This window comes from Panthera leo, chromosome B1, assembly GCF_018350215.1.
Source record: "Panthera leo isolate Ple1 chromosome B1, P.leo_Ple1_pat1.1, whole genome shotgun sequence".
Lineage (NCBI taxonomy): Eukaryota > Metazoa > Chordata > Mammalia > Carnivora > Felidae > Panthera > Panthera leo.
In genome coordinates, this window is record NC_056682.1 from 142,437,832 (window position 1) to 142,451,694 (window position 13,863).

Here is a 13,863-nt window from a genome sequence, read left to right on the forward strand (position 1 = left end):
TCTCAGCCGCCTCTTTCTTCCCCGGGGCGCATGCGCAGCGTACTCTCCGGCCACCGCACGCCTCTGCCAGCGAGTGGAGAGCTCTTACGTCACCGTGAAGCTGATGATGTGCCCTTCCGCTTCTCCAAGGAAAATGAGTCCGTGCACTTTTGACCTCCCTTGGCATACAGAAAACGTCTTCCTTTCTTCCACCCCAGTGCTAAAGCCTTCTCCCTCCCGTCTCCAACAGCTCAGCTTTTTTTTGCCGGGCTCCTCTGTACGTTCGTAGGACGAGGAAGGCGGCGGAGAGGAAAAACGACAGGGCACGAGACCAGTTCAGCCTTGTTTACAGGGAGTGAGCAAGGATAGGAATCGGTCCGCGAGGGCGGAGCCGAGGAACCGGCACTTCTTCCTTCCCTCCCCTCCCTCCCCAGCCTTCCCCGCGAGCGGACGCGGCAGCGCTTCTGTCTCGCTTTTTCTTATTTTCCCCCCCTTCCCCTTTTTTTTCCTTTTTCTCCCATTCCCCCCTTTTCACCATTTCCCCTCGGAGGCGCTTCCCCCGGGCAGGGGCAGAGCCGGTCTCACCCCCCGCCTCTCCCCGGCCCCCGCCGCCCTATGGCGAGAGGGAACCCCCTCCCCACCCGGGCACTAGCGGCGGCGGTTGGAGGAGTGGGACCGGCGGTGGCCGCGGCAGCCTCAGGTCCGGGGAAGTCATGGAACTAATTCGCTGACCCACCGGCCACAGCCGTGCGTCCCGCTCGATCGCCAGCGCCCGCGCTCCCCCGGCCCGGTTCCCCCTCTTCTCCCTCCTCAGTCGGTCCGGTCCTCGTCCCGCGCGCCCCGCCGACGCGCGCTGAGGAAAATGGGGTGGTAACGGGCCCCCGGATGACCCCGCGTCACCACTGTGAGGCCTACAGCTCCGCCGGGGAGGAGGAGGAGGAGGAGGAGGAAGAGGAGGAGAAGGTGAGGGGGCGGGTGGGGGGGGACTCGCGTCTCCGCGCCCCGCGCTCGCGCCCCGCCCCCCGCGCCCCTATTGCCCCTCCACCCAGTGCCACTCGAAGGGAAGCTCCGGGAGCCGCGCTCCCGGGTTGAGGCCCGGCCCCCGCCTCCCCCTCCAAAGGAAACCTTCGCGACCACCCCCCACTCCGCCCTCTCCACGCCAGAACGGTTCAGCACCTGCCCAGTTTGTAAACGGCACTGCTGTGTTCCCTTTCGGGCTAGTTTTTTGTCAGCGAGGAACTTTTTTGTAGCAGCAGCAAATTGTCTACTTTGGTGCACTGGGCACCTCGAGCCTGTGTAACACACAAAGAAGGAGACACACCCCCACCCTTAGACTTCAACGCTACTGCGGGAGCCAAAGGAAGATAATTGACATTGCAAAGCGGAATGAATGCCAAACGATCCGTTGAACGGCCAGTACTGCGGGCGCTCGCGGGAGGGGAATGTTACCCCGGGTGTGAGTGGGTGGGGGAAATTGGAAAGGAGGTGAGCTAGAAAGGCGGGGTTGAAGTACCCGAAATTTTGAAAAGAGGACAGAACGGCCCCCTCTTGAGCTCGAGGTTCCTTTGCAGGTCATTTGGGCAAGGGTTGAGAGTTGGGTAGCAAAGTAGTGGAAGGTGTTCCTGGGGAGGTAGAATGGAGTCACTGAAAGCCTCTGAATGTCAAGCTCAAGTCTTCAGCTTTTTTATTCTCTCAGTGGAGAGCGCCTCAGCGTTTGAGGAGCAGGGTATGATGTTAATAAATAACACTTGTTGAACCTTTTTATCTGACGGCATTGTTCAAAGCAGTTTGCAACTCACTGAAGCCTCAAAAGGACTCGTGGTGAGGCAGGTAGTTCGGGAGCCTTAGTTTATCCAAGAGGAAAACTGAGGGTCCACAGGATGAAGTAATCTACCCTGTAGGTGACAGCTAGAGCCGGATGGCCAGAATTCAAACCCGAACAGCCTATGTTGTAGACTCTCTTTACCGAAAAATGCATTTGTTGAAAACATTAACGATAGGATTACCTGCTTCTGCTTTTTCCACGTGATTTGTGGTAGATGAGATAGAAGGTAGTGGACAAATAGGTGAAGAATGAACAGGGTTTAGGTTTGCAGATTTGGAACCCGAAGGATGGGAGATTCTGAACTTCTGGACTGGGATAAATTTCTTACTACTGATGTAGAGCAGACTAGTTAGAATCAGCATGTGTGGGGAAGGCACGGTAGCGATGATTTGCAGCGACGAATAACTGGGTTTAAGCGACAGTGTGACTCCCAGTAGGTTAGAATGGAGCTCTACGATGTTTTTTGGTGAAGATTGGAAGCTGAGAGCGTGTACACGTTTTATTCCGATTGTAAAACACTTTAAAAACGAAAGGTACCTTTCTGTACCTTTCTTCATCTTTAAAAATGGGTTTAATAATACCAACTTTGTTAGGTTGTATAAAGATTAAATGAGTTCATATGGTGTAATAAATACTTTGAACAATACCTGGCTGAGTTGTAAGCACTGATTGCTTTTTCTTATTCAGAACTTAAGCATAAGCTATTTATTAGGCATAGTGCTAAACTCTGGAGCGTTTGCTATCAAAGAACTCAGGGTTAGTGGGAGAGACAGGTCTATCACACAGCAGATAAATTCAAAAGTAGGATTATGTCCAAGTACAGATGTGAGAAGGCAGGGTACTATTTACAGACCTGTGCAAATGACAGCTCTGTAGAAAGGGAGGTGCCAGCTAGAGAAGGACATTTCGGGTTGAAAGAACAGTGTGTGGAAAGGCATGGAGCTAGGGAAGCAAACAGCAGGCTGTTTTGGAATTACAAGTACCTGCAGTTCTTTATTAGGTTAGGAACATAAAGTCAAGATGGTCACATTAAAATCCCTCTTTTTAGAATAGGAACTTAGTTCCAGAAGTCAGCATCAGTACAGAATTATTTTAATGGAGTCGGTGTTATGGTGATAATAAAGATAAGAATTCTGTGTTAATAAAGTTTCTGTTGTTTATCCAGCCCTGTGCAGCACGTTTTCTTAGAAGAGCAGGAGGCTCTGTATGTAGATTTGTAATATAGTTTATGCTGTACAGTAGGCATTTTATAAACTATTCACTCATACATTAAGTTATTTGATAAACATGGAGAAAGAAGCAGCAGTGGTAAGTGAAAGAATGGCAAGAGAAATGTGAAACTACTGTAAAGTTAGAAGTGTATGGAATATGCCAACCAAAACAGTCTTTTTGTTTCTTAGTTCCTAGAGACTTCTAGCTGTCTGAGCACTCAAAGTTTTGGATGTAACTAATGGCATAAAATAATAACATATACATAACCATAAAGTTCTAGTATTTCAAACAGTAAAATTATATTTTAAGTGTATTTTATTCTTTTAAAAAAAATTTTTTTTAATGTTTATTTTTGAGAAGGAGAGAGCGTTAAGTGAGGGGCAGTGAGAGAGGGAGACACAGAATCCGAAGCAGGCTCCATCCAGGCTCTGAGCTGTTAGCATCGACGGGACATGGGGCTTGAACCCATGAGCAGTGAGATCATGACCTGAGCCGAAGTTGGACGCTCAACAACCTAAGCCATCCAGGCGCCCCTGTATTTTATTCTTCAGCAGGTTTCATTATTCATCTAACTTAATCTATTTTACACATCAGAAAACAAACTTGTACATTATCAGAGAAACAAAACTCAAGTTAATGTTTTCTTCACTGTACCATTATTTGTCTTACTAGAATCTTAAAAAAGGAACCTAAAAGGTATCCTGGTAATATAAATACTTCCATAACTTGTCTTCTGTTGGGGGGGGGGGGGGAGGTTTTCCAACATTCTTAACTTGAGAGTAATTTCAAAAAGAAACCCTATTCCTAGATTCATCTGTCATTAATATATCACCCCACTTGTTTTATCATTTATCCTCTCTTTCTTTGTCGCATATATATGTTGCATGCATTATGGCCCTTTACTCCTAAGTATTTTACTGTGTATTTCCCCAAAAATACGAATATTCTCTTATAGAATCGCAGTAAAGTTATCATTAGTAAGTTTAACATTGATAACATTTTTTAAAAATCTTTTTAAAATGTTTACTTTTTGAGAGGAGAGAGCATGAGGGGCAGAGAGACAGAATCCAAATAGGGTCCAGGCTCTGAGCTATCAGCACAGAGCCTGGCATGGGGCTCAAACTCCCAACCGTGAGATCGTGACCTGAGCTCAACCCGACTGAGCCACCCAGGTGACCTTAACATTGATAACATCTACTTTAATTTGTCTGTTCCCATTATGTCAGTTGACCCAGTAATGACTTTTAGCAGTTTATCTTCCCACTACAGGATTGAGTCTACGGTCAGATACTGAACTTCCATTTTTCTGTAGCCTCTGATCTGGAATATTTCTGCAAGTGTCCTCCGTGCTTTTTTCTTTCACTTGGATTATTTATGTCTTATTTTTGAAAGATAAAGGAAGTTTTAACTCTTTATTTTTTGTTACATTCCCCTAGTGTGAACAAAGAATGGTTCCTTTATTTACTCATTTTCATGTGGTGTATTACATAAATTGATTTCCTGAATGTTAAAGCAACTATGCAGTCCTGGGCTAAATCCCACTTGATTATGGTGTATAATCTTTTTTTTTTTTTTTTTTTTTTTGCTAGTATTTTGTTAAGGAATTCCACATCTGCATTTAGAAGAGATGTTCATGGGGCACCTGGATGGCTCAGTCGGTTAGACGTCTGACTTCGACTCAGGTCATGATCTCATGGTTCATGGGTTCGAGCCCTGCATTGGGCTCTGTGCTGATAGCTCAGAGCCTGGAGCCTGCTTCGAATTCTGTGTCTCTCTCTCTCTCTCTGTGCCCCTCCCCTGCTTGCTCTCTGCCTGTCTCTCTCTCTCAAAAATAAATAAAAATTAAAAATTAAAAGAAGAATAGATGTTCATCAATAGTTTTCTAGTGCTATTGTTTTTGCTTCACTGGCCTCATAAAGTAAGTTGAGAAATGCTATTTATTTTTTGGAGGAGTTTGTGAAGAATTTTTAAAATTTTTCTGCAGATGTTTGGTAGAATTCACTAGTGAAGCCACTTGGGCATAGGCTTTTCTTTGACAATTGTTTGTTTACTGAATCAGTTTCTTGTATGGCTGTTCAGCTTTTTCTGTTTCTTTTGAAGTCCATTTTGATAATCTGTGGTTCTAGGTGCTTGTCCATTTCATGCAAATTGTCCAATTTATTTGCAAACAATTCATAAAATTTCTTTATAATACCTTTTATTTCTACAGCATAGGTGGTAATGTCTTCTCTTTATTCCTGATTTTAGTACTTTAACCTTTCTGTTTTTTCTTGGTTGGTGTAGCTAAAGGTTTGCCAATTTTGTTGATCTTTTCAAAGAACCAACTTTTGGTTTCATTGATTTTTCTCTATTTCTCTATTCCTTCATTAATTTCTGCTCATATTTTTTCTGATTTGCTTTTGGTATAGTTTGCTCCACTTGCACCCTATGAGTTTTGGCATATTAGGTTTTCTTTTTCATTCATCTTGAAGTATTTTCTAATTTCCCTCATGATTTCTTCTTTGACCCAGATTCCTTTGTTTTAAAAACAATTGTTAAAGCATCTAAATATTTGAAAGTCTTAGAATCTTAACTGTAGAAGATTGAAGAACAGGAATCTCTTGAATCTGAGGTTACTCTTTACATGATTTGATGCTGTGCGTGCATCTCTGTCCCCTATTCATCCGATTTAAAAGTAATTTTCAAAGCAAACATTTTGAGGGAAGAGTAATCACAGGGGCAGCTAGCCATTGGAGAATGTTGAGAAAGTTGGGGGATCCTGGTGAGCCACCCTGTTGGGTATAGCTAATGGAATGAAACAGGTAACTTTCGACAAGAGTTAATTATGTACTAAAATGGTAAAGAAGAAGCCTTAGAACCAATGAAGTTTAATCTCCAACTAATATAGGTGTTTTTTCTAAATATCTCTTAACAGATGGTCATCTAGCTTATACTCCATTTCCAAGGTTAATATTTATATCTGCTTCAGATGAAATTATAGTGACTTTGTTCATCTAATTTTAGAGAATCTGGGAAAACTACCAAGGCAACAAAATTGGAATCTCAGAACACCTCAGCATAATGTAACAATAGTTAGAATCTAATAAGGTGACTCTCCTTCAAGATGACTTTTTTTAAAAAGAAAGAGTATATTTATGGTCCTGAACAAGGTCCCCTCTACCTTCAAAAAAAGGGCACCAAAACTGCACGCACAATGGAGTAGGGCAGGTGAAGAGAATTTGCCTGAGTGTACCTTAGTAAGTCTTAAGAGTTGTAGTTGACCATAAATTCTATCTGAATTGATAGTGTGATGCAGACTCCGAAAAAATAGCTAATGATCTTAGACTGTATCAATACTTAAACTGGTGCTAATTTAGAAGAACAGAAATCATGTCATGTGAGGAAACCTTGAACAGTTTTACAGCTATGAAAAAGATGAGTTGGTGGGCATGGTAGCCGCTTTCAAACATTTGAAGGATTGGCTTGTGAAAGATTAGATTTGGGTTTGTTTGTTTTGCTTCTTGGTTGTTTTTGTTTTTTGCCCCAAGGATTGAAACCAGCCTTTGGTTGAGTCCCAGTTTTATCAGGGTTCTATGAGTGATAAAAAGATAATATTGGTAGGTATCATTTCATTATCCTATAGTTTATTATTTCATAGGAGGTATAGTGGGAAGGGATAGAACCTGGTACTGGCACAAAAACAGACACATGAATCAATGGAACAGAATACAGAACCCAGAAATGGAACCACAAATGTGTGGCCAACTAATCTTTGACAATGCAGGAAAGAATATCCAATGGAAAAAAAAAGACAGCAAGTGTTGTTGGGAAAACTGGACAGTAACATGCAGAAGAATGACCACTTTCTTACACTGTACACGAAATAAACTCAAAATGTATGAAAGGCCTAAATGTAAGACAAGAAACCATCAAAATCCTAGAGGAGGACACAGGTAATAACCTCTTTGACTTCTCTGTGGCAACTTCTTACTAGACATGTCTCAGAGGCAAGGAAAACAAAAGCAAAAATGAACCATTGGGACCTCGTCAAGATAAAAAGCTGCACAGTGAAAAAAACAACAAAACTAAGAGGCAGCCTACAGAATGGGAGATGATATTTGCAAATGACTATTGGATAAAGGGTTAGTATCCAAAACCTAGGAAGAATTTATCAAACTCAACACCCAAAAAACAAATCTAGTGAAGAAATGGGCAGAAGACATGAACAGACACTTTTTCAGAGAAGACATCCAGATGACTAATGGACCCATGGAAAGATGCTCAACCTCACTCATCATCAGGGAAATACAAATCAAAACCACAATGAGATACCACCTCACACCTGTCAAAATGGCTAAAATGAACAACTCTGGAAATAACATGTTGACGAGGATGCAGAGAAAGGGGAACACTTTTGCACTGTTGGTGGGAATGCATAGTGGTGCAGACACTCTGGAAAATAGTTTCTCAAAAATACCCCAAAAACAGAAACTACCCTGTGACCCAGCAATTGCACTGCCAGGTATTTATCCAAAGGATACAAAAATGCTGATTTGAAGGGGCACATGCACCCCAATGTTTATAGCAGTACTATCAACAAAGTATGGAAAGAGCCCAAATGTCTATCAACTAATGAATGGATAAAGAAGATGTGGTATATATATACAACAGAATATTTCTCGGCAGTTAAAAAAAAATGGAATCTTGCCATTTGCAACAGTGTGGATGGAACTAGAGTGTATTATGCTAAGCAAAATAAGAGAAAGACAAATAAGATTTCACTCCTATGTGGAATTTAAGAAGTGAAACAAAATAGGAGAAGGGAAGGAAAAGTAAGAAAAACAGGGAGGTAAACCACAAGAGACTCCTAATTACAGAGAATAAACAGGGTTGCTGGAGGGGAGTTGATTGGGGGGAATGGGCTAAATGGGTGATGGACATTAATGAGGGCACTTTTAGGGATGAGCACTGGGTGTTATATGTAAGTGATGAGTCACTTAATTTTCTTAAAACCATTACTATGCTGTAAACTAACTTGGATTTAAGTTACAGAAAAGAAAGAGTACCTGGAGTTGAGGATAAGGGTGGCATGGAAATTGAATAAGTTTATTTGTTTAAAAAAATTTTTAATTTTATTTAAAACAAATTTTCATGTCAATTCTAGACATTTAAATTTTTTTTAAATCCCATAAATCTGAAGTGCATACATAATATACACAGTTGAAAAATGAAATTGTTATATAAGGTTTATAATGAAGAACTGCAGTCTCCTGCTTCTGGACTTCTCACCCTTTTCTCACTTTCTTGAGGTGAATCTCTGAGCACTTATCTGTTTCTCTTGTTATTTAAGATATTTTCAAATAACTTGCCCTACTGTTTTTTGATATTTCAGTTTTAGATAATAGTTTTCCTACTGTGACATGTAAAGGGGTGGCTCTCGTTTTACCTTGTAATACCTCTCATCTTCTCAGTGCAGTTTTATCTGTTTGATAAAATCCCTATTTAGTATATTCATTATTGTTATGTAAATGTCGATATTATTACGTTTGCCTTCTTGCATAATCTTTTTCTGATGTTAATTACCCTTTCATTACCCTTTCATTTCCTTAGCTTTTATCAAATCTAGTTGAGTCTTGCCACATCTTAGCTTCTCAATCCAATTTTCTTTTTATTTTGAGAGAGACAAAAGGACAGAGTGTGAGTGGGGGAAGGGCAGAGAGAGAGAGAATCCCAAGTAGGCTCTGTGCTGTCAGCACTGGGGGTGGGGTTGGGGGGGTGGGGTTGTGCTTGATCTCACAAACCTTGAGATAGTGACCTGAGCTGAAATCAAGTCAGATACTTAACCAGCTGAGCCCACGTAGGCACCCCTCAATCCAATTTTCTAAGCATGGTTGTACCTCTCAGTCTCTAGTTTCTTTTTCTTTTCTTTTCTTTCTTTCTTTTATTCTATTATTTAAAAAAAAAAAAAAAACAAAAAAAAAAAAACTTAAAGACCTTTCTCCTGGACTTTCAGTTGCACTGCACTGATCTGGACTGTTGCTCTTTAGACTTGCTTATTTTAGGGTGCCTGTCACTTTATTGTTGAGTTTTCTAGATGATCACTCTCTAGTAGACTTTCTGCAGTGATACAGATGTTCCTTTTCTGCACTATCTGATGCAGTATCCACAAACTACATGTGGCTATTGAGCATTTGAAATGGGGCAGTTGTGACTGAGGAATTATATTTTAACTTCATTTAATTCTAATATAAATAGTTCTGTGTTAGCGGACACTGTATTGGAAGCACAAATAAAGGCGATTTCATACTGATTATATGGGTATGAGTGGGATATAATGCTATGGATTTCATTTTTTTTTTAATGAAAGAAAAGGTTAGTAACCTTTATCTGATTAGATTTTTAAGAGGAATATTTGAGATAACTACTTCTAAGAATTACTAGTATGAAAATCCAATGACTTAAAATTTGTTGGCACAATTTGAGATGTAATAATATATTTTCTTCAGAGTCTATAGGTTCTATCAATTATATGTCCATGTTTTTATTGTCTTTACTACTGGGTTTCATATTAAAAGTGAATATGTTTAGGTAACATAATTATTGTAACGTTTTAATGTATTTTAAAGACCTATGAAATCCTATACTGCCTTGTAACATTCTTATTTTGTTTTATGAATTGCTTAATAAGAACAACATATTTGTACAATGCTACATGTACTCTATAATTAAAGAAAAAGCATTGTTTTATATTTGATTTTATAGGTAGCTACATCAAGCTGGGAGGCAGGCAGATCCAAAGGATATCATGAAGTTTCCAGGGCCTTTGGAAAACCAGAGATTGTCTTTCCTGTTGGAAAAGGCAATCTCTAGGGAAGCCCAGATGTGGAAGGTGAATGTGCCGAAAATGCCTACCAATCAGGTAATAATTTTTCTCTTCACTCTAGATAGATGACTTAGAAATAAGTGTACTACTCTCATATAGTGGTGTCTTGACACTGCCTGGGAGAAATACATACTATTAAAGGATATGCTCTATTTTTTATTTAAGAAACTTCTTGTTTCATTCTGAAACAAGAATGAACTTTTTGTTAGCTTTTGTTATCTGAGTTACAGCTTTAAGAAGATATATTTGTTCTCTTTCACTATAGCCCAGTGCTAACACCAATAAGCCTTCTTTATTTCTAGGTATATAGTTAGCTATGGAAGCTGAAATTATCTTTAGTACACAAAAATTGTTCTTTCTTTCTTGAATATTTATAAGGGGTTCAAGTAAGCTACTAAGATAATGCCAATGTTGGATGCTTCTAGAGAGATAGGCTTCTTACCACTCAATTACTATTAGCCATATGCCTTTTCTTTTAGAAATGTATATGCTTCTAACATATAATCCTATTAATGGTTTTTTTTTTTTTTTAACAAATAATTATTCAGTTTATGCACTTCCAAAGCTTATTGTATAAGCTCTTTTTATCCCTAGTATCTTGCATTGTGCTTGGGATAAAGAACAGTGGCCAAGAAATTTTGATCTGTGTAGGTAAATGAATAGCAAATATCTGAGTTCCTCCTTTGTTGGTTTAGGTTAACCTTTGTTTGTAGGTTTTTGAAATCTAAATGCATCTTCTAATTCTAACCTATTTCTGTCATTCTTTGTCACAAGCTGATGAAAAATGTTTTGCATTTATTGTTACTTACTTGTCATTTAGCAGATTGAAATTAGTTATCTGGAGTGTGTTACCATATTTAATCCTTTGAAATAGGTAATAGTCCCTTTGCTCAAGACTTTATAATTATAATTTTTTTTAACGTTTATTTATTTTTGAGGCAGAGAGAGACAGAGCATGAATGGGGGAGGGTCAGAGAGAGAGGGAGACACAGAATCCAAAGCAGGCTCCAGGCTGTAGCTGTCAGCACAGAGCCTGATGCAGGCCTCGAACTCACGGACTTTGAGATTCATGACCTGAGCCGAAATCGGACGCTTAACTGACTGAGCCACCCAGGTGCCCCAGGACTCAAGACTTTAATAAGTAGTAGAGTTATAATTTGAACCTGAGGTAGTTCTCTTCCCATTATACTTTGTTTTCAGTTTTTACTTTTATGTACTTGTGTGATTTTTAATTTTTTTATTACTATTTTTTTAAAGTTTATTTTGAGAGAGAGCAAAAGAGTACAAGCTGGGAAGGGGAAGAGAGAGGGAGAGACAGAATCCCAAGCAGGCTCTGCGCCATCAGCACAGAGTCCGATGTGGGGCTCAATCCCATGAAACATGAGATCATGACCTGAGCTGAAATCAAGAGTCGGACTCTTAACCAACTGAGCCACCTAGGCACCCCATCTTGTGTGATTTTTTTTAGATTACTTGGGAATTCAGTCATTCAGTAAATGTTCATTAAGTATCTGCTACATTCTGAGCACTTTAAGCATTGAAGATACATCAGTGAGAAAACTGAAATTCCTGTCCTTATGTTCTGACATTCTGGTATGCCTCAAAGCTTAAATACACCTGGCTTTAGAACCATTTCTTTCTTCCTTCTTCTGCTGTCTCCTTGAGTCAGCATGTAACCAACAATAATATTCTTTTACAACATAGTCTTTAAAGGTGGTACTCTACCAAGATTATAGTATATTGCTATGTTATCACTTAACCTGGCCTATTTCTATAGGTGACTTAGTAAATACTACTGAGGTAATACCAGAGAATAGAACAGTATTAAACTTCTAAGAGGGAATACTTAAGGATTTGCTTTTAGTAACATCAAGTAGAAGCCAAAGTTAATTCTCAAATGTGGATGGGCTTGTTCTGATGGAGATAGGGAATAAGGTAGAGATAAGAGGAAAGAGCTGTAAGGGCTGGAGCCACTTTCTATAGTAACCCCCAAGGACACTTCTGTATTCTAGTTCAAATTTTTTTATTTTCTTCTATCACTCTTCACGGACTGGCTTTTTTACTTCTTTTTCCACTATTACTTCTAATCATGTTTTCCCTTCTTGATTTCTTGCAGAAAAGAAACAGTCTTGTTGTTAAGCCATATACATACTTTGTCCAACTTTTCTAATGTTTTTTTAAGTGCTGGTAAAAATGGAAAAATAAAATATTTTAATTTTCTGCTTTGTGTCTTTCCTTCAGTTTCCTTATGTTTCTTTCTCTACCTAAACTGTACCTCTGGATCACTCTCTTACAGTTCTCTTTTAATCTGCAGCTCGTATCCCCAAGTTTAGAACAGAGTGGTCACACGAGAATGTTATACATCTATCACTCCCTGTGTGTGTGCTCCTACAGCACTTTTTACTTCCCTTATAGCACACAATATTATAATTTCCTAATGATGTGATTGTGAGTTCCTTTGGGCTAGGGTTGTGTTATTTTATTTACTGGCATATAATAGACATATAATATAGTAGTAAACATTTACTGGCATATAATATAGTAGTAAACATCTCATTTCTTTGTAATTATTTCAGGTTAGAGAAGTTCTTTTACATAATAGTACGTTCAATTACACGATAATTTTGTTATATGAATTTGGGGGAAAAATTGAAGACTGGTCAAAGTGACATGCACTTTCAGATATTCTTTATTTTGCTAAAGTGCTTTTCATATGCAAAGACAAAACTATGCTTGAAGCTGTTACTATAAAGATGGTTTTCATTAGAAGTTTGAAACTCTAAGGAATCTTCAAAGGCCATATAATTATGTAGTTTCCAATACATGATCTCGAGCCACTGGGCTTCTGAGTGTATCAGAGTCACCCAGGAGACTTCTTACAGAGATTCCAGACCTCACTCAGACTTCTTGGGCTTGTGGTGGCAATTATGGAAATATGTATTTTAAAAAGCTTTATAGTTTTATTAACATGAATTAGATTTGGGAATCACTGATTTACTCTAACCACACAGTAGAAAAGTTCTCCTTCTAACATCTCTGGTAAGTGATCCTCTGTTTTGGATATTTTATTCATTCTACTATGGAAAAACTATAAATTATTGTCAAGTTTTTCCTAAATTGAACCTGAAAACTCCTTCTTTCTAGTGGCCACTTACTGGTTCTAGTTTTGTCCACTGGAGCAATACAGAATAAATCTCCTTGTTTTGAGTGGTAGCCCTTTATCTATTCAAAGATGTGTTAAGCCCAAAAAGTCATCTCTTTCCCTTTCTTTCTTTCTTTCTTTCTTTCTTTCTTTCTTTCTTTCTTTCTTTCTCTCTCTCTCTCTTTTTAATTCAAGTTAGTTAACATACAGTGTAGTCTTGGTTTTAGGAGTAGAACCCAGCGACTCATCTCTTACATATGACACCCAGTGCTCATCACTAAAAGTGCCCTCCTTAGTGCCCATCACCCATTTAACCTATTCCTCTACCCACCTCCCCTCCAGCAACCCTTAGTTTGTTCTCTGTATTTAAGAGTCTCTTACGGTTTGTCTCCCTGTTTTTATCTTATTTTTGCTTCCCTTCCCTTATGTTCATCTGTTGTGTTTCTTAAATTCCACATAGGAGTGAAATCATATATTTGTCTTTCTCTGACTGACTTATTTTGCTTAGCATAATACTTTCTAGTTGCATTCACATTGTTGCAAATGGCAAGATTTCATTTTTTTAATTGTGAGTAATATTTCATTGTATGTATATATGTACACACACCCCACATCTTCTTTATCCATTCGTCAGTTGATGGACATTTGGGCTCTTTCCATACTTTGTTGTTAGTGCTGCTATAAACATTAGAGTGCATGTGCCCCTTCAAATCGGCATTTTTGTATCCTTCGGATAAATACCTGGCAGTGCAATTGCTGGGTTGTAGGGTAGGTCTGTTTTTAATTTTTTGAGGAACCTCCATACTGTTCTCCATAGTGGCTGCACCAGTTTGCGTTCCAAAT

The 13,863-nt window shown here is 39.3% G+C and overlaps 1 protein-coding gene across 1 annotated transcript in view; it reads left to right on the top strand.

The window, feature by feature from the left end:
- The first annotated feature begins 386 nt into the window (after positions 1 to 386).
- Positions 387 to 13,863, top strand: part of CCNI (cyclin I) — a 35,189-nt gene continuing 21,712 nt past the window's right edge. Inside the window, exons 1-2 of the mRNA XM_042936138.1 lie at positions 387 to 942; positions 9,758 to 9,914. Of these exons, the coding sequence (XP_042792072.1) occupies positions 9,801 to 9,914 (114 nt within the window). The 5' untranslated portion in view covers positions 387 to 942; positions 9,758 to 9,800. The remainder of the gene's footprint in view (positions 943 to 9,757; positions 9,915 to 13,863) is intronic.